Source organism: Dromiciops gliroides, chromosome 6, assembly GCF_019393635.1.
Source record: "Dromiciops gliroides isolate mDroGli1 chromosome 6, mDroGli1.pri, whole genome shotgun sequence".
Taxonomy (NCBI): Eukaryota; Metazoa; Chordata; class Mammalia; order Microbiotheria; family Microbiotheriidae; genus Dromiciops; species Dromiciops gliroides.
This window is the reverse complement of record NC_057866.1, coordinates 207,915,770-207,939,350: the sequence shown is the minus strand read 5'-3', so window position 1 is coordinate 207,939,350 and position 23,581 is coordinate 207,915,770. Positions and strand designations below refer to the sequence as shown.

The 23,581-nt window shown below is 39.7% G+C and overlaps 2 protein-coding genes across 2 annotated transcripts in view; one reads left to right on the top strand and one right to left on the bottom strand.

The window, feature by feature from the left end:
* Positions 1–13,766: 13,766 nt before the first annotated feature.
* The window catches only part of TRAPPC11 (trafficking protein particle complex subunit 11), a 76,570-nt gene continuing 66,755 nt past the window's right edge, over positions 13,767–23,581 (bottom strand). Inside the window, 3 exon segments of the mRNA XM_043970411.1 lie at positions 13,767–14,787; positions 21,812–21,979; positions 22,994–23,127. Coding sequence (XP_043826346.1) covers positions 14,743–14,787; positions 21,812–21,979; positions 22,994–23,127 — 347 coding nt within the window. The 3' untranslated portion in view covers positions 13,767–14,742.
* Positions 15,753–17,063, top strand: LOC122730901 (glucosamine-6-phosphate isomerase 2-like). The gene is made up of 2 exons (XM_043970453.1): positions 15,753–16,586; positions 16,968–17,063. Exons 1-2 carry the CDS (start codon positions 15,753–15,755, stop codon positions 17,061–17,063), a joined length of 930 nt encoding a protein of 309 aa, XP_043826388.1.

Below are 23,581 nucleotides of genomic sequence, written 5' to 3'. Positions count from 1 at the left end.
TTAAGCGTAATAACATTAAGGAGGTGCACTGCCTTTTATGTTTATTTGGGACCACTCTCTAGTTCCATTAAAGGCTTCTCTGGTGAGATTAGACCTTACAATGCTCACTTTCACGACTGATTAAGAGGTCTGGAAAGGGTCTTTGAAAAAAGTTCCCAACGTGCACTGAATCATGATTCTCTGCTTAGTACTACATTTTATTCAAAGAGCCCCCAGAAGACGCCGATTTCGAATGATTCCGGACCCTGGTATTACAACTGGCATTGTCAAAGATGCATGAGACATGAGATGCTTGATACTTGAAGGGAAAGAAAAGGGCTGTTTTAAGGAGATCCGGGGTCTTTTGTAGTGTCCAAATTACACAGACGACACAACTTTTCATTCTCACACTCAGACAAGGAATCATTCTTCTCCCGGAGGCACACTGCCATATGTTACTGTATAGTTCACATTTACATCGAGTTGGAAAAAGGGGAACAGCTGTAAACATATGTGTTGGAGGTTCTGGTCTCAAGTGCCCCAAGACTTTAATTTGGGTGGGGGGAACTTGAAACTCTCCAGGGATTAAAGATTCCTCCCCCTAAGACCTAGTTCTTGCACAGGGATGGAGCCAACTCTTTTTTTTAATGATTGGATGGATAAGGGGTGGCAAACAGGCAAATGTCAAAGGAGTGCTTGGAATTCTAAAAGCAAAAAGAGAGTAAGTTAGAGAGGAAAGAAAAGAGTATTAAAAAAAAAAGGAAAACAGGATAAGAAAAGAGGTAGGCAGGGAAAGGAATTGCTCTAATCTCATCCCTTTTTATTTAAGTAAATACCTCCAGGGTACTTAGGCTTTGGGCAGGAGGACCCCGAGTTTAAATTCAGCCTCAGACACCTGGTAGCTGTGTGACCCTGGGCAAGTCACTTAACCCCTAATGTTCCCCCAAATTAATAAGTAAATGCTTCCATTATCTACCTAATAAACTTCCAACCTTCGCATTCCATAGAATCAAATAATGTTAGGTTTGGAATAATCTATTAGTCATTAGGCATTTATTAAATGTTTATGATGTTCCAAGTACGGTGCTAGGAGCTAGAGATACAAAGATAAAAATGAAAGCATCCCTGCCTTCAAGGGTCATATACTCTATTGAAGAGCTTGGAGATTGTTTAGTCCCACCTCTTCATCTAGCAAATGAGAAAACTGAGGTCCAGTGAGGTTAAGCAGATCGAATTGAAGAGGGTAGAACTTGAGCTGAGTCCTAAAGGAAGTGTTGGTCTTGATTCTGCAGGAAACTAGAAGCCACTATAATTTTCTGAGCAGGATGTGTGCAAAGTGATGCCTTAGAAAGATTTCTCTGTCAAGCGATATGCAGAATGAATTGAAAGGGAGGAAGGATGAGAGGCAGGCAGATCAATCAGGAGGCTACTGGAATAGGCAAAGGAATTATAGAATGTTACAACTAGAAGGGGTTTTAGAGATCATCTGATTCGAACTTTCCACATCACAGATAAGGAAACTGAGCGACATGAATTGAGCAGAGAGAAAGGGATCAGATCTTGGGTTTCTTGATTTCCAATCTAGTGGCCTTTCTGCTTTCCAGGAGTAATACAGTGAGAGTAGAAAGCAAGAGACAGAGGGGCAGCTAGGTGGTGCAGTGGATAGATTACCGGCTCTAGAGTCAGGAGAACCTGAGTTCAAATTTGGCCTCAGATACTAGCTATGAGACCCCAGGCAAGTCTCTTAACCCCGATCGCCTCCACAAAGAAAAAGAAAGCAAGAAACAGATGCTAGATAAAGATGTTATGAATGAAGAATTGACAGGACTTGTTTACAGGATTTGGGGTGAGGAGGAGACTAGCTTTTAGGGTTTGAGCCTGGATAATTGATAGAAACAGGCTTCAGAGCAGGAGTAGTTTGGAGAAGGTGATGGGTTTACTTTCTGACTTTTTTTTAAATAAACATTTTTATTTAAAATTTTGAGTTCCAAATTCTATCCCTCCCTCTCTCCCTCTACTCCCCCTCCTTAAGGTGATAAGCAGATATAAGTTATATATGTGTAATTATGTAAAACATTGCCATATTAGTCATTTTATATTAAAAAACTCAAAAGAAAAAATGAATGAAAGTGAAAAACAACATGCTTCAGTCTGTGTTCAGTCAATATCAGTTCTTTCTTTGGAGGTGGATAGTATGTTTCATCTTAGTCCTTTTGAATTGTCTCGGATCATTGTATTGCTGAGAATAGTTGTCATTCACAGTTCTTCATCAAACAATACTGCTGTTGGGGAAGCTAAGTGGTTCAGTAGATAAAGCACCAGCCATTCAGGGGGACCTGAGTTCAAATGTGGCCTCAGATACTTGACACTTACTAACTGTGTGACCCTGGGCCAATGACTTAACCCTCATTGTCCAGCCCCCCCCAAAAAACAAAAAACCAACAAATGTTAAAAACAATATTGCTGTCTCTGCATGACATTCTTTTGGTTCTGCTCACTTCACTATACATCGATTCATACAAGTCTTTCCAGGACTTTCTGAAATCATCCTGCTTGTCATTTCTTATAGTACAATAATATTCCATCACCTTCATATACCACAGCTTGTTTAGCCATTCCCCAATTGATGGGCATTCCTTTGATTTCCAATTCTTAGCCACCACAAGAAGAGCTGTAGTATATATATATATATATATATATATATATATATATATATATATATATATATATATATATATATATATATATATATATATATAGTACAAATAGATGACTTTTGGTGTTGTTTTTTTGTTTTGTTTTGCAGGGCAATGAGGGTTAATGAATTGCCCAGGGTCATACAGCTAGTTAAGTGTCCAAGTGTCTGGGGCTGGATTTGAACTCAGGTCCTTCTGAATACAGATCTAGTGCTTTATCCACTGCATCATCTAGCTGCCCCCAGACTTGTTTTTATGGTAACTATTGCATATAGGTGATATTCAGCAGGCAACAGGAGATGCCACTGATGAATAAATGAAATGAATGAAAAAAATGTACTATTTGTTAGGAACTTTGCTAAACACTGGAGTTCCAAATTTAAAAAAACAAGAAACTTACATTCTAATAGGGGAAGACGACAACACACACACACACACACACACACACACACACACACACACACACACACACACGGAACTGGTGGCCAGAGAAGGGAGACTTGGTGTAGGAAGTCACAAGGATAGTGAGTTGATAAATAGGGCAGTCCATTGCTGTGCCTTTTCTAGAAGCAATGGTATTATTGATTTGATTACTATACTCAGAGAGTTACAGTGTAGAGCAGTTTGAAAGGGAGGGGTCTTGTGCAGTGGAGAATAGATAGAAACATGGCCTGGGTAGATGGGCAGGACAAACAGTGAAGGGGATGGATCTGGTTAGTAGAAATAGTGTTGAGCTAGTTTGTACTCAGTCACCAGTTGAGGGGGAGGTCTGGAGATGAGTGGATTAACTTCCCAAGGACCTGGGGGCATCGATTCTGGAGGCCTACAATGCTACCATCGAGGGTGCAGTTCTAGTGTAAATGAGACATGAAGGGGCAGCTAGGTGTTGCTGTGGATAAAGCACTGGCCCTGGATTCAGGAGGACCTGAGTTCAAATCCAGCCTCAGACACTTGACACTTAGTCACTTAACCCTCATTGCCCCCCCCGCCCCCCAAAAAAAAAGAAAAGAAAAAAAAGAGAGACGTGAAAAGGCAAATGGCTAAGAGAAGAGTCATTCCTTGGCAAAATGATGACAGAGTACAAGGTTGTTGTTGGGGCCTCCCAGACTCCATTCTGATGACCCCCCTCTCCTCTTTGGGCATTTTCCCCTGGGCATTCTGTGTTCTCATACTACCATGACCTACTCCCTGGCTCACCTAAAGACTTCCATTGTGGCAGCCTGCTCAAGGTGTGTCCATGAAAATTTATCTTGGATCCCATCCTCTCTGTTGGCAACTAGGTGGTGCAGTGTATAAAGCACTGGGCACTCAGGAAGACCTAAGTTAAGATCCGGCCTCAGACACTTACTAGCTGACAAACCTCTGTTTGTCTGAGTTTCCTCAACTGCAAAATGAGAATAATAACAGCACCTTCCTCAAAGGGTTATTATGAGGATCAGGAGATAATATGCGTGAAGTGCTTACACACAATGCCTGGCACATGGTAAATGCTATTCCCTTCTCATGATCCCTTCCCTTCAGGGCCACATAATCAAAAACACTAATTTGTGCCTATGGGATCACAAATGCTACTTAAATTTTTAAAAATATATATATATTTTTTCATTTTCACATCACCTACATTTTCATCCTCCCCATTTCAAGAACTATCCCATATAAAACTTTTAAAAAAAGAATAAAACCCCAGGAATTTCAATAAAAAGTCTGCTGATATATACAACCCCAAGAACTCTCATTTCTGCAAAGAAGTACAAGGAGGGGATGGGGGAAGGACAAAATGAGATGATATCTGCAAAGCATTTTGCTTAAAAAGTTACATAGTTACAGCATCATCATCACCACCTCTTCTTTGGAGCCAACTTTGGTCATCATCATTTCACAACATTTAGTTTGATTGTTTTGTTGCTGCTCTTTACCAGACAGCCAATTCTTTTCAGGCTTTCTTCCGGAAAACAATGATCAAACCCCAAAGGATTGATCCTAACAGTGGGAATTTCTCTGCCACTGAGACAAGTCAATAAATGGGACCCTTGGGGGCCACAGGAGCTGTATTGTGTTTCTCAGATCTCATCTATAGGCCGTCACCCATTCTGTGGCTCCCAGGAAGAAAACAGGAAGGAGCTTATCAGAGGTCCGCTGTACCTCTGATAAGAACTGGCCTAGGTGAAGTTGTGACTACACAGGGATAGTCAGGGCATCTCCAACAAGAAGAGGAGGAGTTCCAACAAAGGGAAAAACAGGATTTGGAAGTGGCCTGTTTGTCAGCCCCCAGAAAGCTTCAGTTTCACTGTCTATCTCAGTTGGACATCAAATATTCAGGTATCTGAAATGCTGAGCCAGTTGTCATTGAAAAATCAGTAGAGAAATATTAAGGAGTAGTAATAATGTCAAGCATTTCTATAGCTCTTTAAGGTTTGCAAAGCCTTTTCTTTCCAGATGCAGGGTGTCCTAAAAGAGTTGGTGCATTTTAGGCTACTGCACTAAGATTTTGGGGACACCCTGTATCATCTCATTTTATCTTCACAACATCCCTAGAAGGATCTCCCCTTTTAAAGACGAGGAAACTGAGGCTTGAACAGGATAAGTGATTTGTCAGCTACTGAGCATCTGAGGATGCTCAGGATTTGAACTCGTGTCTTCCTGACTCTAGGCCTGGCACTCTAATCATTGTGTGTTTTAGCCAACTAGAATGGAAAATGGAAGAAAAGCCTCTCTCTTTAGGAAAGGAAGTTCTTGCCACCACACATCCCACATGCAAAGGAGACCAGGGAGTTGCCCCCACAGGCAGGCAGCAGGCTAGAAAAATAAGACTCTCTCAAAGGTTAAGCTACAAACCAGAGGACACCAGACCCTCTCTGGCCTCTGACCCTAACTCAGTAGCAGGTTTGTTGCAAATCCTGTTTGAGCTCAGGCCTCTGAAAGGGAAAGCAAAATAGAGTCTTACCTCACTACCTAGCTTTGCAAAATTCTTAATAAAACAAAATTTGTTCCATGCATTAGATGATAGTGCAGTGTATTGGGAAACACACTGAAAAATGTGAAGTCAGAAAGAAGGCCAAGGTTTTTAATCTCATTTTCTGGCTGTGTGACTTGTGGGTAAGTCACTTGAATTTCTTCACCTGTAAAATGTGCATAATTCTTGCACTACCCAAGTTGCCTGGGTACTGTGAGGAAGGGGCATTGTAAATCTACATAAAGGTTATTTATGTATTTATGTATTTATCTATTCATCTATTTATTTATTTATTTTTAGTGAGGCAATTGGGGTGACTTGCCCAGGATCACACAGCTAGTAAGTGTCAAGTATCTGAGGCTGGATTTGAACTCAGGTCTTGCTGAATCCAGGGCCGGTACTCTATCCACTGCACCACCTAGCTGCCCCTACATAAAGGTTATTATTATTATTTTGGGCCCAGTTCCATCATCCACTGGTCCAGTAGCTTTAGGTAAGGCATTTATGTTTTTAAACCCTTGAACAAAGGGCTTCCTCAAAGATGGAAGCATTTCTATGCACCCTATCAATCATAAGTGTCCTTTCCCCACTCTTAGCCAAATTAGAGTGAGTCTCTCTCCTCCAGAGGCAGAATCAAACAATAGCATAATTGGCATTTTAGTGCCAATGGCGAAAGATAATTGTAGGCTTAGAAGCTTTTTAAAAAATGCCTTGACATTCTTTTCGCTGCACCCAAAACAAACAGGATACCCCACCAAACACCCCACAGGCCTCTACCTGGACACTTCTAAGCAACAAGGGGAAATAAATAAATAATGCATGTGGCAGGCTAGCGTTATCTCTTCCCCAATTTTTACCTGCCAGAACACTCCTGGTCATCTTCAGAGGCGGGACACATAGAGAAAGTGAATCGAGACACATAGAGAAAGTGAATCATGAATCTAGCAAGACACATTCCAGCATTTCTAGACTTTTGTAGGCTAAGTCCAAGGGAACTTTGACAAGACTGAAAGTGCCTACGAGAACACAAAAGGCTCATTGTCCATAAGTCACCCAGCCTGTCTGGCTGCTTTGAAAATTGTATGATGTTCCCTGGAACTTGGAGTCAGCTACCAGCAATATCCTGTGCAAGGAGATGCAGTGTTATTAGTGCAGAGAGGCTGGTGGGGGGAGGCTCACATCTCCTGGTTGCTAAGAGCCTTTACTGGTCTTGGTTTCTGTGCCAATGAAATAGAAGCAGGTGATACATGAAATGCTTGCTTCTAAGGCACTTGTAGACAAAAGATGAAAGCTCCTAAGGAAGTATGCTTTCTGATTGATCAAAGGGGAAATAGGTGCTTCAGATAAACAAAGATTATTTGAACCAACTGAACTGTTTCAATGTAATGGAATGTTAATACACCATGAGGAACAATGAATATGAGGGATTCAGAGACATGCAGGAAGACTTGCATAGACTGAAGTGAGTAGAGCCAAGGATATGATCTATATGATAACCACACTACTGTAAGAAAAACAGCACTGAAAGGCATGGAAACTCTGATCACTGCAATGAGGCTAGGCCACTCACAGTAAAATAGTTTTCTTCTTCTTCTTCTTCTTCTTTTTTTGTGAGGCAATTGTGGTTAAGTGACTTGCCCAAGGTCACACAGCTAGTAAGTGTCAAGGGTCTGAGGCCAGATTTGAACTCAGGTCCTCCTGAATCCAGGGCCGGTGCTCCATCCACTGTGCCACCTAGCTGCCCCAAAAGTTTTCTTCTCTTGGCTGAGAGGTGGTGAACCACAGGTGTGGAATGAGGCATACAGAGATATAGCCAATATGTTGATGTGTTTTAACTATACTTTTTTGAGTTATAATTGAGGGCTCTAGTCATGTGTATGTGTGTTGGATCCTTGGGATAAGATGGAGTGAAATACACAGGAATCATAACTATGAAAATAAAACAATTTCATAGCAAGTATCTGTGATTAAGGCCTCATTTCTCAAATATATAGAGAACTGAATCAAATTTATAAAAATAAGAGCCATTCCCCAAATGATAAATGGTCGAAGGATATAAACAACAGGCAGTTTTCAGACAAAGTAATTGAACCTATCTATGGTCATATGAAAAAAATGCTCTAAATCACTACTGATTAGAAAAATGCAAATAAAAACAACTCTGAGGGGGCAGCTAGGTGGTGCAGTGGATAGAGCATTATCATGGATTTATCTGTCTCTTACATGACAGCTAGCTCTAGAGTATCATCTTACTCTTCATTTTTCCAAGCCAAGTATTCCCAGGTCCTGTAATTCTTCCTCATGTGACCTAGTTGAATAACTTTACCATCTTGGTCACTCTGGGTGCTCTAACTTTTCAACGTATTTCTTTTTTTTTCTTTGTTTAGAATTTTATTTTCCAAATTACATGTAAAAACAAATTTTTATATCAATTTTTTAAAACTTTGTGTTCCAACTTCTCTTCTTCCCTCCCTTCCCATCCCCCACCCCCAAGAACTCAAGCAATTCAATATAAGTTATACATGAGTAGTCATGGAAAACATCTCTACATTAGCTAGGTTGTGAGAGAAAACAGCTAAAAACAAAACTTCAGATTAAGGAACTGTCAAAAAATATGTTTCAATCTGTTTTCAGATACCCTCAGTTCTTTCTCTGTAGATGGAATGCAATTTTCATAAGTCCTTCATAGTTATATTGTATCATTGCATTGCTGAAAATAACCACGTGCTTCCCAGCAGATCATCTTATGCTGTTGCTGTTCTTTTGTATACAGTACATTTCACTCTGCTTCAGTTCATGTAGGTCTTTCCAGGTTTTTCTGATACTATCCTGTTCATCATAACTTTTATACAGTACCTTAAACTTGACAAAGAATTTTCTTCACAATAGCCCAGCAAATAGGTACCAACGTATTTCTTTTTCTTTCTTTCTTTCTTTCTTTTTTTTTTTTTAGTGAGGCAATTGGGGTTAATTGACTTGCCCAGGGTCACACAGCTAGTAATTGTTAAGTGTCTGAGGCCAGATTTGAACTCAGGTCCTCCTGAATCCAGGGCTGGTGCTCTATCCACTGCGCCACCTAGCTGCCCCTGCCTAGCCAGTATTCTAAGCCCATAATCCCCTATCTCTCTACAAAGAAAGGGAATATGTTTTATCATCTGTTCTCAAGTTCCCTTGAATTCTTCACATTTGTCAGTCCTTATACAGCAATAATATTACATTATGCTAATATATGAAATTTTCATATATTCTCTTGCTTCCCCCCAAGTTTTTGCTACCACCAAAATGTTCTACTATGAATCTTTTGATTTATATGAGACCTTATTTTCTGTTTTGTCTTCCTTGAAGTTTATGCCCAGTTGTGAGACCAGAAGAGGTCACAAGGTATGAACAATTCAGTAGTCTTTCTTATAAAATTCCACATTTTTCAGAACAGTTGGACCAATTCACAAATCCACCAACAGCGTATTAGTCTTCTTTTCTTCCCATAATCCTTCCAAAACTATTTCCACCTAAGTCAATTTGATGGGTATGTCATGAATTATTATTCCAATAGATGAAAACCTATCAATGTTCTTACATGTTATTTATTGAATTTATCTATCACTCAATAGACTCAAATATAATTACAACTATAATCAATTTATCTAAAAGTATTTATTGTGCACATATTAAGTAAATCGTAGACACTGTACAAGAGAGAACAAATCCTAGTTCTTCAAACTACAATTTACAATGCAATAGGCATAGAATAATAAAAACAAGATAAAGATATACACCCTAAACTACCAGAGTCCAAAGAGGAAAAATATCTTTCTAAGAGAGCACAGAAATGGTGCTTCTATCAGTTGTAAGGAGAGGCTCTTTAATGTGCAATATTTCATAATCTCCTTAATGTCTCCATGAGGTTTTAATTTTTGTTTGTTTATTTATTTATTCATTTACTTACTCATTTATTTGTTTGCTTATTTATTTGTTTACTTATTCATTCATTCATTTTTAACCATGATCTCCTGGCCAGGAAAGAAAATCTGTTTAATTTACCTTGAAATCACAACTTAAGACAGTATGATAAGCAGAGAGACATTAATAGCATTCAGGATATTATTGGCAACCTCACAGCAATATCAATCTCACTTTTTAGAAGTGACAACAGATTTGCAACTCAAGGGCCTGAGGACAAGTTATGGTTCACAGAACACATAAAACTGCTTTAGTCAGAAAATCTGTCCCTTCCCCAGTCAAAGAAGCATTTGTTTAAAGTAGATTATTGTCAACTGGGCAGAAAACTTAAAATTTCCATAATTAAGGATTTGAAATTTTGGTGGTGTGGATCCTCTCTCTACTGCCATTCTCTTTCCACAAATGCTCCAAAAAGAACATCCAGCTTTTGTCAAGTTCTTTTAGTTTAATGTCAACACAACCCTGGGATGGTCCATCTGTCATGCTTCACTCTTCCTACATGCAAAAACTATTTCCTTTTCTGGTTGCACACATCAGTGATGATATCTTTTTATGCCACTTCTTGAGTACCAATCACCATTAGTGTTGGGTTTTATCATGACATGCATCATCATATCTTTCCTTTGAGCTTTGGATCACCGGTATTTCTCTTGAGATCCTTGTGTTTCATGATTTGCTATCATATAAAGTCATCAGGAGAGAAGTCCTGGTGGAGACTGTTACTGAAACAGCTGAGAAGTGAGAGGAAATCACAAGAAGTGAGGTCTTGAAATTTTTGCTTGATATGTATGCAGACTCATTTACTATAGGGACGAAGTTGCTTTGTAAATGAGAAGTGAAGATAAGCTTGCAGGTTCTTCTGGCAAAAATTATTTCCGATAGCCTACAATTTACATTGTAGAATGTCACAATTTTTGTCAACCAAGGTAGGAGTGCTTAATAAGTCATTTTGGTCTTGCATGCAATTATCCTCTCTGACAAAGCATGTCCCTTTAGCTTTTAGTTCTATATAGCAGAAACTATACCACAGCATTTCCGTGTTCTCACACATAGGCATTTATATATAGTGTACGTAAATGTTGTGACCTTTAAAAGGTTCCAAGGATAAACAAATGATAGATTCCACTACTGTCATAAGAGAATGGGTTTTTATACCAATTGGTGAATTTAAACATTTCTAAGTGGCTCTTTTAATTAAAATATACTATTCCAGGAGACAGGAAGTTATTTATGGAATTCACATAAGAGTGGCATTAATATTACATGCAGAATCTTGCCTTGTTCCTTTAGGCTGCTTGGTTCCTGCTTGTGTGACTCATTTATCCATGGAATCTGGTGGGAGACCATGCTGTAAGGGGAGAAGCCACATGGCTCTAGAGAAATAGGCCTTTGTCCTTTGCCTCTGAATTTATCCTTTTCCATTCTAGGTGAAAGGGTGGAGTCTCTAAGCTTTTGAATTTGAAAGGTCAGAGGGAGCTCAGGCATTCCAGAGACCAAGTTAGAGACAGTGAAGTATCAATGCCCAGAGGAGCAAGAAATGAACTTTGGGACTCCAACCCAGGCATACTTGAATTCATCCAGCAGATAGTGCCTTTGGATATGAACTTGCTGCTTCCTACATACCAATGTTATATACAAACTGAGCTAAATTAAGTCTACTCACCACTGGAACCCAAGGGAAGAGTAGCCTCTGAGGTATTAAGAGAAATGTGAGAACTTTGATCTTGCTATATCTTTAAATATCCCTTTGAGATAGATATATAGATAGATAGCAATGATCTATCTATGTATCTCTACACACACACACACACACACACATTTGTGAGCCTCTTGAGTGCAGGAATTATCTTTTGCTTCTTTTTGTATCCTCAGAAGTTAGCACAGTGCCTTGTACACAGTAAACAATTAGTGTTTGCTGATTGGTATATACATATATGTGTGTATGTATATATAAATAAGTGGAATTATATGTAGATCTTGTATTAAAGCCAGTGATGCAAATTAAAACAACTGTGAGGTACCACCTCACATCTAGCAGACTGGCTAATATGACAAAAAAAGGAAAATAATAAATGTTGGAGAAAATGTGGAAAAATTGGAACACTAATGCATTGTTGGTGGAGTTGTGAAGTAATCCAACCATTCTGGAGAACAATTTGGAAATATGCCCAAAGGGCTATGGGGCTGTGCATACACCCTTTGACCCAGTAATACCACTATATATCCCAAAGAGATCATAAAAAAGGGGAAAGGATCTACATGTACCAAGTATTTATAGTAGCTCTCTCTGTGGTGGCAAAGACTTGGAAACTGAGGGGATGTCCATCAATTGGGGAATGGCTGAACAAACTGTGGTATATGAATGTAATGGAATACTATTGTGCTGTAAGAAATGATGAGCAGGCAGATTTCAGAAAAACCTGGACTTACGTGAACTGATGCTGAGTGAAGTGAGCAGAACCAGGAGAACATTGTACACAGTAACAACAACATTGTGTAATGATCAGCTGTGATAGACTTGATTCTTCTCAGCAATACAATGATCTAAGACATTTCCAAAGGACTCATGACAGGAAATCCTTTCCATATCCAGAAAAAAGAACAGTGGAATCTGAATGCAGATTGAACCATACTATTTTTACTTTTTCTTTTTTTTTTCTCTTTCTTCAGGTTTTTCCCTTTTGCTCTGACTCTTCTTTCACAACATGACTAATGTGGAAATATGTTTAATGTGATTGTACGTATATATCCTATATCAGATTGCTTTCTGTCTTGGGGAGGGGGAGGAAACGGAGGGAGAAAAATTTGGAGCTCAAAATCTTATAAAAATCTTATAAAAATGAACATTGAAAACTGGAAAAAATAAAATACTATTAAAAATGTAAGCCAGTGTGGTATAGTAAAAAGGACACTGAGATCTTGGCAAAAGTGGCAAAGTGAAAGACAACTGGTTAAACCCAGGTCCCTCTAAATACATCTCAAGAACAATAACGTTACACTAAATGAAGCAATGAATGAAAAAATGAACAAAAAGCTCCCACAAGGTAGTCATTCTGAGGATTTTTTCATTTGTAATGACCATGCCATCACTCTCAATCACCACTGGCTCCACTAAGGACAATGGACAAAGAGAAAAATCCCTGCCTTTTACCATTTGGGATCACTCTGAATGGGAAGGCCTGGATGCCACTTTTACCCCATTAGGCTCCTGAACCATTTGGAGGCTGCATAATCTCCAAGGAGAATAGCCCAGGAAGTGAATTTTCATGAAGCTCAACAACTGCTCTCTATGGGACTCCCTAGAATGGAAATACACTGAAGGAAGGATAAGGACCAGAAGCCACTTTGACTTTCTTTAGTAGTAGGCTCTACCCAGAACTGCATGGAAAGAGAAGGGCTCAGACACTAATGGTTGGCCATGCTGGCTGCCCCTCTCTGAACAGTGGGAGCTCCAAATATCTACTGAGAACCCTCCAATTTCACCCTAATCTTTGCGTGGTTAGGAATTGGAGTGACAGCAATTCCAACAATTACAGAAATGATAAAAATTCAAAAGATATAGCAAGCAGGGGGATTCCTGATGGTCATCTCTAGTTTAAAGACTGGAAAAAAACAAGCAAAAAAAAGAATCCTAATACATTAAAGAAATTCTATGGGTTAAGAGGATATAATTCCAGGAAAAAAGTGAATACTTCTGTAAGTGGAAGTCCAGAAAAGAGTACTGGCCACAAGGACTTGAGAGGATGGAAAGCTTACTAAAAAAGGATAATGCTTCCTTTATCCTAAGGAGTGGAATTAGAGCTCTTGAAGAAAAACTTAAGAAAAATTCATAAGTTTAGAATAGAAAATAGGGGGCAGCTTAGGTGGCACAGTGGATAAAGCACTGGCCCTGGATTCAGGAGGACCTGAAGTGTCAGAAACTTGACACTTACTGGCTGTGTGACCCTGGGCAAGTCACTTAACCCCAATTGCCTCAAACACCCCAGGCCACCTCCCATCATTCTGATGTATGTCTTGCCACTGGGCCCAGATGGCTCTGGAGGAGATAGTGAGCCTGGTGACTTTGCACAGCCCTGCTTAGCTTAAATGCAATTCACTGCAAGTCATGACATCACTTTTGACAACAAAGGACCAACAACAATAACAACAATAGCAATGCACACACAAGTAAGTGCCTTTCAAAGGGAGCTTATTTATTTACATTATTTATTCTCTTCATGACAATTCTTATACTTTAAATAACACATTTCTAAGAAATCAAAGTTAGGTTTTAATTTAATACATAGAAAGTTTAAAGGTGAAAAAAAAAATCTCAACAATTGGGTATACATGATTTAATAGGATTTGTTTTAAATAGTTCTTCCGAAACTGCACCTCACTGCTAAGCAGGCTGAACACAGACCAAACACAGATGTTCCAACACCTTTATTTTGGGAAACGATGCTTATGTCTCATGCTGCTTTAAAACATGAAGTTCAATTTAGAATTTCATAATATGGGAGTAAGCAGAAACACTGTTTTTCCAAATACTTATGCATTAATGACCAATTACTGTAAAATCTGAACTGCTTATTTTAGGGTGAGGAAAAAAAAAGATATTCTTTGGAAAAATTAGTTTAATCTGCCTCAACCTTCTGCAAATTTATCTGTAACAGTTATCAGTATGGGTCATTGTGTTGCTGTATAATTTGATGTGCTAACTAAATCCAATAGGACAGATTCATTTTTGTGTTTAGTAAGTGCTATTAAGAGCATAAAGAAATTTGTGAGCTCCTACTATTGCTAACAAAACGTCTGAATATAATTCCTCCCAGTCCACTAATGACATGGTTCATGTGTTTCTATCCAAAATGTGCATATTAAATAATACTTTTTTAAAAATTTAGTATTTCCAGAATAACAGTATTCTCATCTCCCCATAAAACACTAATATTTCAAATATTAGTGAAAACAGATGAAAGAGGGAATTTAAAAAATTTTTTTTAAACACAAGTTTCTTTGAAGAGTTTCACAACAGTCATTACATTTTTTTTTTTTCAAAAGTTCTAACTTTTCTGTCTGGTCAAAACAATAGCTGTAAATGAAAAAAAAAAAGCCTTTCTACCAATCTGTGCAGGATCTTCTCTTGGAGCATCTCAGGGTCAGGTCTGGATGCTATGCAGCAACAATTGAAGTATCATCTGCTTGCCGACCCTGTGGCTTTAAGAAGGAAAAAAGACACTTTGAGTTAAAAAGTCAAGTCAGCAAGTATTAAGCAAGCTCCTACTATGTGCCAGGAATTATACTGAGTACTGAGGATACAAAGAAAGGCCAAACCTAGTTCTTGACCTCAACACTCTAATGGGGGAGATGATGCCAACTATACACAAATAAGCTATAGCTAGGATAAACTGGGCATAACCACAGAGGGAAGAAGGAGGGGAAAATCACTTTTCTTTTTTTGCAGGAAGTAGACAGGGGAAGGGGGTGGGATCAGGAAAGGCTCCTTTCATGAAGGTGGTACGTAAGCTAGAAGCTGAGACAAAGATGAAGAGAGAAAATATTCCAGGCATGGGAGACAACCAGTGAATATACTTTGGAGTCATAAGGTGGCCAGTGCCAAGGCATCACTGCATGGCATGGGGTAGGGTCTATGGTCTAAGAAGACGAAAGGTGGGAGAGGGGGTTAAGTTATGAAGGGTCTTAAACAAGACATTTCCTATTTGCATTTTACATGTGCTCCTAGAGGTAGCAGAGAGGCACAGGAGTTTAGTGAGTAGTGGGGATTCGGTCAGGAAGATCTGGCTATTGGGGAGAGGATGGGATGAAGCGGGGTAAGACCTGAGGCAGGCTAACTCACCACAAGGGCGGTGCAATAGGCCAGGTGTGAGGTGATGACAGCCTGCACCAGGGTGGTATCAGTGTCAGAGGAGACAAAGGAAGTTATGTCACAAAGTAGAGACTGACAACAGATTGGTTACAGAGGGTAAAGGAGCAGTGGGGAGACTATGACACCAAGGTTGTGATTCTGGATGAATGAAAGGGTAGTGGTATCCTTGACAGTAACAGGGAACTGAAGGGGCGGTGGGGGGGGACGCACGGGGGATGACTTTAGCCCCAAAGAAGTCACACAGGCACAGTCTCTGGCATTGCAGGGTTAGGTCTGGGGTTAGGGACAAGGCACAATGAAACTCATCATCCTGGACAACCCCTTAGAGGTCTGTGAATGGGCTGCCAAATACATCAGAAACCGAATCATCCTGTTTCACCCAGGGCCGGACAGGTATTTCACCCTAGGGCTTCCCACTGGGTCCACCTGTGTTGAGTTCTACCGTAAGCTGGTTGAGTACTGTAAGAATGGGGACCTATCCTTCAAGTACGTGAAGACATTTAACATGGACGAGTACGTGGGTATCCCACGTGAACACCCTGAGAGCTTCCACTCCTTTATGTGGAACAACTTCTTCAAGCACATCGACATTTCCCCTGAAAACACCCATCTCCTTAATGGGAATGCATTCAATCTAGAGGCAGAATGTGAGGCTTATGAAAAGAAGATCAAGGCAGCTGGAGGGATTGAGCTGTTTGTCGGAGGTGTTGGCTTGCAAGGGCACATTGCCTTCAATGAGCCTGGCTCAAGTCTGCAGTCTAGGACTCGAGTGAAGACTCTGGCCATGGATACCATCCGAGCCAATGCCAAGTACTTTAACGGAGACCTCTCCAAAGTTCCCCAACTAGTTCTGACTGTGGGTGTGGCCACAATCATGGATGCCAGAGAGGTCATGATCCTAATCACGGGGGCCCAGAAGGCACTTGCACTGTACATGGTTGTCGAGGAGGGGGTAAATCACATGTGGACCGCGTCTGCTCTCCAGAAGCACCCCCGTACAACATTTGTGTGTGATGACGATGCCACAATGGAGCTTAGAGTGAAAACTGTCAAATATTTCAAAGGGCTGTTGGAATCTCATAACAAGCTGGTGGAACCACTGCACAGTATCAAAGAAAAGGAAGAAAAGGAAGGCCAATCTAAAGAAAATGAAGAAAAGAAAAGCCAATCTTCTAAAAAACCATATAGTGACTAACTTGCCACCTGCTGTCCAATCTCCCAAAGAGATATGCAGACTTTAAGGGAACAGGTCTATAGGGAAAAAAATTTTTCACTGCTCAAATATATGCCCAATCCAAAAAATGTTTTATTTGCCTTCGATGAAAATGGTTAAGTGTAGATGTAATTTGGTTTTCTCTGAAGGTTTCCTGTTTTTTATTGCCATGTCCTATCTGCTAAATAAGGGAAAGCGGATATGGAAATGCCTAACAAACACCAAAGAAGTGATCCTGAGGCACAGGGAGAGAAAAAAGGTATGGACACATAAGGACACGTCTTTTTACCTCTCTAGGAGAGGGATTTAGAAGAGGTACACGTGGTAGCGTGTGGAAAAGCAGACCTGGGAAAAGTTGGCACTTTGGATCTGAACAGGATTCATGACAAATAGAGGCAGGGTGGGGAGGGATATCTGCTTTTCTTTTTTTCCTTGTCTTAATTTTCTTGAACTCCAAAAGGAAAATATTGAGGGGTGGGGGAAAGAAAGGGAAAGAGGTCTTTACTATTGGGCTCTAGTCCTGTTTTGGGTTTACTGATCTTAGGGTTCACTCTAATACTTTAGGAGAGGAAGGTAGAAACCCCTTTCTCCACTGAAGCCTACGTTTTGCTCAGGAATCATATTGTGATTTCATTAGAAAGCAGACAGCCAAATTCAAGGAAGCAGGGGGCACCAGCCACTTCAAGGACTTCCCAGCCACTAAACAGGGATTATGGCTCAGGATTGGGTTTAGTAGTAGAACACACTCCCAAGATTTGTTGAGTGTAAGGCTCTACACATTGAAAAGTGTGCCTAGTAAAGGCTGCCCATCTCTATTTAAAATGCCTATGCACTTTGCCATCATGTAATATTCATTCAATAAATATTATCACCCACTATGGACAATGTACTAACTAACTGGGTGCTGAGGGAGATAAAAAGCGAGATTGGGTATTGCCCCTGTCTCTAGGACATTTCTCTATCAGGGATGAATAGTATTCACAGTTGTATTTTTGTCCAAATTAGTATACTTTGATGAAATTCTTAACTCCCCTTACAATATTTTACGCTGCTGTCTCCCTTCCAAACAATGGGGACTTCCACTGCTGCACAATCCTCTACTGGTAGGATTGCCACACCTTTACTTTGTCATCTTCCTACTTTCTAATCTTTCATGTGATGGGGGCGGGGGTGGGGGGGTTCAGGAAGGAGAGGGGGAATCTTGTGAGTCAGATTCAGGTGTGTCTGACAGAATTTTTGAATACTGTGTTTTCTACTTGTATCTTTCAATTTTAGCTTTTATGTGATTAGTAAAATTCTATTTTAAACTGGGGATAAATGGACTCATTTACAATGTGATATTTTCTATTAAATTCGATATTTGCAAATGGAAAAAGAAAGAAGTGGGGTGGGCTTGGGGGAGAAGGGAAGATAATGAATTCAGTTCGTTGAATTTAAGTTTGTCATTTTAAATCCGAGATGTCTATAGTCATTTGGAGATATAGAGGTAAAGAGAGGTCAGGGATGAACAGAATTACTTGTATATATGTAATAAATTAACCCAGAGCAGTGGATAGAACTGTTAAGAGAGAGTTTAGAGGAAGAAGTGGGAAAGGGTAAGGTTTAAGAAGAAGGCAAATTTGTGAAGTATAAAACAGGCATTCCAGACAGCATCACGGAAGAGGTGGGCAATTTAGAGTAGAACATTTAGTGAGGTGGGACTGGGAAGGAGGAATAAGGCAAAGGACAATGGGGAATGGTGTTTGTACAATAACAGAGGTTCAGATTCAAGGGAACAGAAGCGTGTGAGGGGCTAAGAATTTGGTGACCAACTGAGGAATGAGTCCAGGCAAAGTCTGTTTAGGGAGAGAGGTGATTGGATTGTTCAAGGCCATCCCTTGAGGTACAATCTCAGAGTAGGTGGAGTCCTTGAGTCTTCTGAGGCCAGATTCACAGGAAGCAGAGGCAGGTAAAGATGTGTTCTAGGGGAGTCTAGACAGGTGGCAACAGCTGGTGATTTGGCATAGATCTAATCCAAGAAAGGCTTCCAGAACACTGAAGGAAGCCCTGGGGCAAGACAAAGGGAAGACAGGGGTCCGAACATGGGATTGATACAAGGCTGTTTGGAATTCCCAGGAGGTAGGAGGCTATAGGCAATAGGCCTAGATCAAAGACTGATAAGGAGCTCCCTATTTTTCATGTTTTAAATGATAAACAAAGGAGTTTTTATTTAATTCTATAGGCAACTGGGAGGCACCAAAGCCTTTTGAGCAGAGGTGTAAGATGGTCCGATCTGTAAATCAGGAAAGTCACTTGGGCAGCTGTATGGAGAATGGACTGGTCAAAAGGAAATGGAGTATTTAAGAAGTTATTGAAATAGCACATGAGGGGGCAGCTAGGTGGCACAGTGGATAAAGCACCAGCCCTGGATTCAGGAGGACCTGAGTTTAAATTCGGCCTTAGACACTTGACTCTTACTAGCTGTGTGACCCTGGGCAAGTCACTTAACCCTCACTGCCCTGCAAAAATAAATAAATAAATAAAGTGAAATAGCACATGATTTGGGCCTGAAGTAGGGTGATTTTTTTGAACGGAGAGAAGGGAACAGAAAAATGTAGCAGAATAGAATTGACAAAACTAAGCAACTGAATGGATAAAAAAGGTCAGGAAAAGGAAACAGTTGAAGATGATTCCAAGATTATGAACCTGGACAATTGGCAATAGAAACAAGGCAGTCTGAAAGATGGGTGAGTTTCAGGGGAAAGATAACGAGGCTCTATTTAGAATGTATTGAGTTGGAGACAACAATAGAACATCCATATAGAAATATCCAAAAGACTGTTAGTGATACTGGGATAGGAGAAAAATGAGGATGGGATATGTAGATTTGGAAGTAATCTCTACATACTCACTGCACCCATGGGAGCTGATGAGATTATTAAGATAGAATATCAAAAGAGAAGAGAGCATAGGACAGAATTCTAACGGATATCTATACCTAGGTGGGGACATGAATGATAATCCCACAAAAGAGACTGGGACAGGAGAAAACAGCATCTCAAACAACCCAGAGAGGAGAGGCTATGTAGGAAGGGAAAGTAATCAACAGTGTCTAATACTGCAGAGAGGTCAAAAAGAATGAAGACTGAGGAAAAGGGCACTGGATTTAGCAAGTAGCATCCCTGTTTTATAGACAAGGAGACAGAATTAGAAAGGTGAAGCTGCTTGACTAGGGTCAAATGGTTCTTTCACGTCAGGGCTCTTTCTAGGATATCCTCCGGGGGCTACAACTTCAAAGGTAAGGACTCTGTCCCTTACTGATGACATAAGATGGACTCATTCATCCCCTAGAACTGAGTTAGTGCACTGAAAGGAAGCATCCTGAGTGGTGCAGTGAATAAAGTGCCAGGCCTAGAATCGGGAAGACCAGAGTTCAAACACAGCCTCAGACACTAGCTACGTGGCCCTTGGAAAGTCACTTAACCGTGCTGGCCTCAGTTTCCTCATCAGTAGGATGAACTGGAGAAGACAGCAAACTACTCTAGTGTCTTGGCCAAGACAATTCCAAATGGCGTCATGACAAGTTGGAAATGACCAAACCGCAACAGGAGGTACGGCCTACCCTGCCCCTCTGGTGAGGAGGAGGACAGGACGAGTGAATGAAAAGGCTTCCTTGTCTTTGTCTGCAACGTTCCGGGGTCACATTTTGGTACTTCTAAATCAGGGATTCTTAATAGATAGATTTCAGGAGATCTGTGCACCTGGATAGGCAAAAATATACATCTTTACTTTCAATAACTGAAATTTAGCATTTCCTGTGATGATGAATTTAAAAAAAGAAAAGAAACATTGTTCTGAGAAGGGACCCACTTGCTTCATCAGAGCAAATGCACAAAAAAGTTCAGGAATCCTTATTAAGAGTCTAAACCAAATGAGTGGCAGACAGCAACTTTAAAGAAAGAATAATAAGGAAAGGTTAACTATTTCTGTCCCCTGTATTATTTAAAGTGAAAAGTATTCTGCCCTTGTGAAGCTGAGTAGTTCCTCTATAGAGATTTTTTTTTTGTATTTTTTTCTAGGGGCAATGGGGGTTAAGTGACTTGCCCAGGGTCACACAGCTAGTGTCAAGTGTCTGAGGCCGCACTTGAATTCAGGTCCTCCTGAATCCAGGGCCAGGTGCTTTATCCACTGCGCCACCTAGCTGCCCCCTCTATAGATATTTAAAAGAATGTCTGAGTATTCCATTTAGATAATCTATTTTTTTAAAAAAATGTTTTCTAAAACTAAAGAAGGGAAAAAAAAATACATTTTAGGATCACACAAAGATGCATTGCTCAGTGATCTAAGTTGGGATTGTATCTTTCTTTGAGATCAAGGTGATCTCCTATTCCTTATCCCTCACAAAGGCTTCATTTGTTTTTCTATCCAGTCTAATCCTGAGGTCTGCTTAGTTTGATATTTCACTAGTAACTAGGATGCCATATCTGTCAGGCCTTCCATCTTTTTGGACCCACAGATATTCATCCACTTCCACTCTAGATGGGGAGAATACTCAGATAAGGGAATATAAATTAATTTGATCATTATATGGCTGGAATTCAAGACTCTTCAACATCCTGGATATTCTCCTCTGGACAGTCTCGAGGTCCTTATTGTCCTTCTTAAAATGTGGCACCTAAAAATGAACTGAATAGCAGCCGTGGCTGGACCTTGGCAGACAGCCCAGGTGCTACCAGCTCTCTCAATACAGTCCAAGACTGCATTAACTTTCTTGGTTGTCATTCTACATTGTTGACTCATATATAATTTGTAATTGACTAAGTTTCTGCTTTTCAAATTTTGATCTGTAGCTCTGTAATCTCCTTTTAATACTGTGATATTGCTGTGAATGTCACATCTCCTCTACTAGACTGTAAGCGGATTTAGGAGAGGGGCCATATCATCACCTAAACTTGACATAGGCCCCCCTATCTACCTAGCACAGTGCTCTGCACACAGCTGGCAGCTCAGAAATGTTTACAGAAAGCTTTTATAATCTGTCTTTTTGTTGCATAAAATTGATGAAAACTAATAGAGTTAATTAATCTAATCCCAGTTGAATATCGTTATTGAAGCATAATTAGTGAAATGAAAAGACAATAAAGCAAAAACTATCTCCATACCTTTACAAAAATGTAAGTAGGTATAAAACGTCTGAGCAGTTGATTTGTGAAGTTAGGGAAACGAAGCAAGTTGATGTTGAGTGATGGCAGCTGCTGGTATCCAGCCATCAAAGGGTAAAAGTTGTACAACATTTCTTGTTCTGTGCCAGGTAGGATACGTAATCGAATCTAAATGGTAAAAGGCAGTAAGTAAAGATAACCAGGCATACACATACTTGTGAATATATACATATTCAATCAATATTCATTCATCTACACAATAATTCATTTGGATCCTAAACCATAAGACAACAGGGATGAATCAGGATAATGTTGGGACTAGAGAGTAAATGTCTATGTGTTCAAGTGTGTACTAATTCATGAATGTGTCTTGCTAACTTTAGGAAAAAGCCCAAAACAAACCTAAGGTACTTATGAGCTATTCTGTATTGTTCAACTCTCAATTAGTATAGATAAGTAACTCAATTAATACAGATAAGTAAACTGGACTGTATCCGTTTTACCTAAGTGTGGCAACTCTGTGATTTGATACCTACTGACCTAATCTGAATATACTTTATAAAGTATATACTTTGTCATTATAGACATTAACTACTGGGTAAACTAGAAATTTTAAAGATCTATAAGGTAGCTTATGCCTGCTGAAGACTGAGAACACAAGGCTCCTCATAATTTTCTCTAAGTTGGACCAAGTTACACATCAAATTTCACGTCCATATATCACATATGGAGATAATGTATGGAAGCACGGAGATATAAAACAGAATTTATCTGGAAATGCAAAGTGCCCAGCTAGAGATAAGTATATGTTTTGGTATGTGTTATAAAGTTATATATGTGTTATAGATATTATATAATATCTTGATCTGTAATTCTATCAGAATATATGTGCTATTGGTAAGGGATGTGAACTACCCATTTTGAGGGAAGCATGAAGAAAATCTAAGTCTGAACTTGATAATATGAAGTTGACTATCATTTGTTTTGTCTCCACCACAAGTCTGCTGTATTTTCTTGACTTATGTAAACAAATAGAGATTTTAATACTTTTGAAAAACAAATGAATGCAATTTTAATAAAATAATATGAAGAACATGGCCTATTAGTGCATTTACATAAGTATACAAATGCTTGATTACAGGGCTACTTACCGGTCTTACAAAGGAAAGCAAAATATCGTACCTGTTTAAGACCTGAGAACATGAAGGCGTCATTGGGTTCCACAGAAATTTCCACATCTTGAACTAAGCTGGTCTTATTCTGTAGATGATATTTGACGGGTAATGACTCTCTAACACGACCAAAGGATGGCAGATCTTTAGAGAAAAAAAAACAAGGTTTAATTTTTTGCTAGAGAAATTAGCTCCCAAATTACCTTATCAATTTAACCCCTCCAGCCCCACTTATAACAAAATAAACGTTATTCTTGTTAAGAATATTAGCAAATAGGGGCAGCTAGATGGCGCAGTGGATAGAGCACCGGCCCTGGAGTCAGGAGTACCTGAGTTCAAATCCGGCCTCAGATACTTAATACTTAACTAGCTGTGTGACCCTGGGCAAGTCACTTAACCCCAATTGCCTCACTAAAAAAAAAAAAAGAAATAAGCAAATAATTTATTTGAAGAACAGATCTTGTGTCCTTCCTTCCCTTTCTTCTTTTTTCCTTGTATCCATTTCATAAATATTCCATAAATATTTATGAGTACATGTTGTCTCTTCTTTAGAAGGTAAGCTACTTGAAGGCCGCTAGGTGGCACAGTGGATAAAACA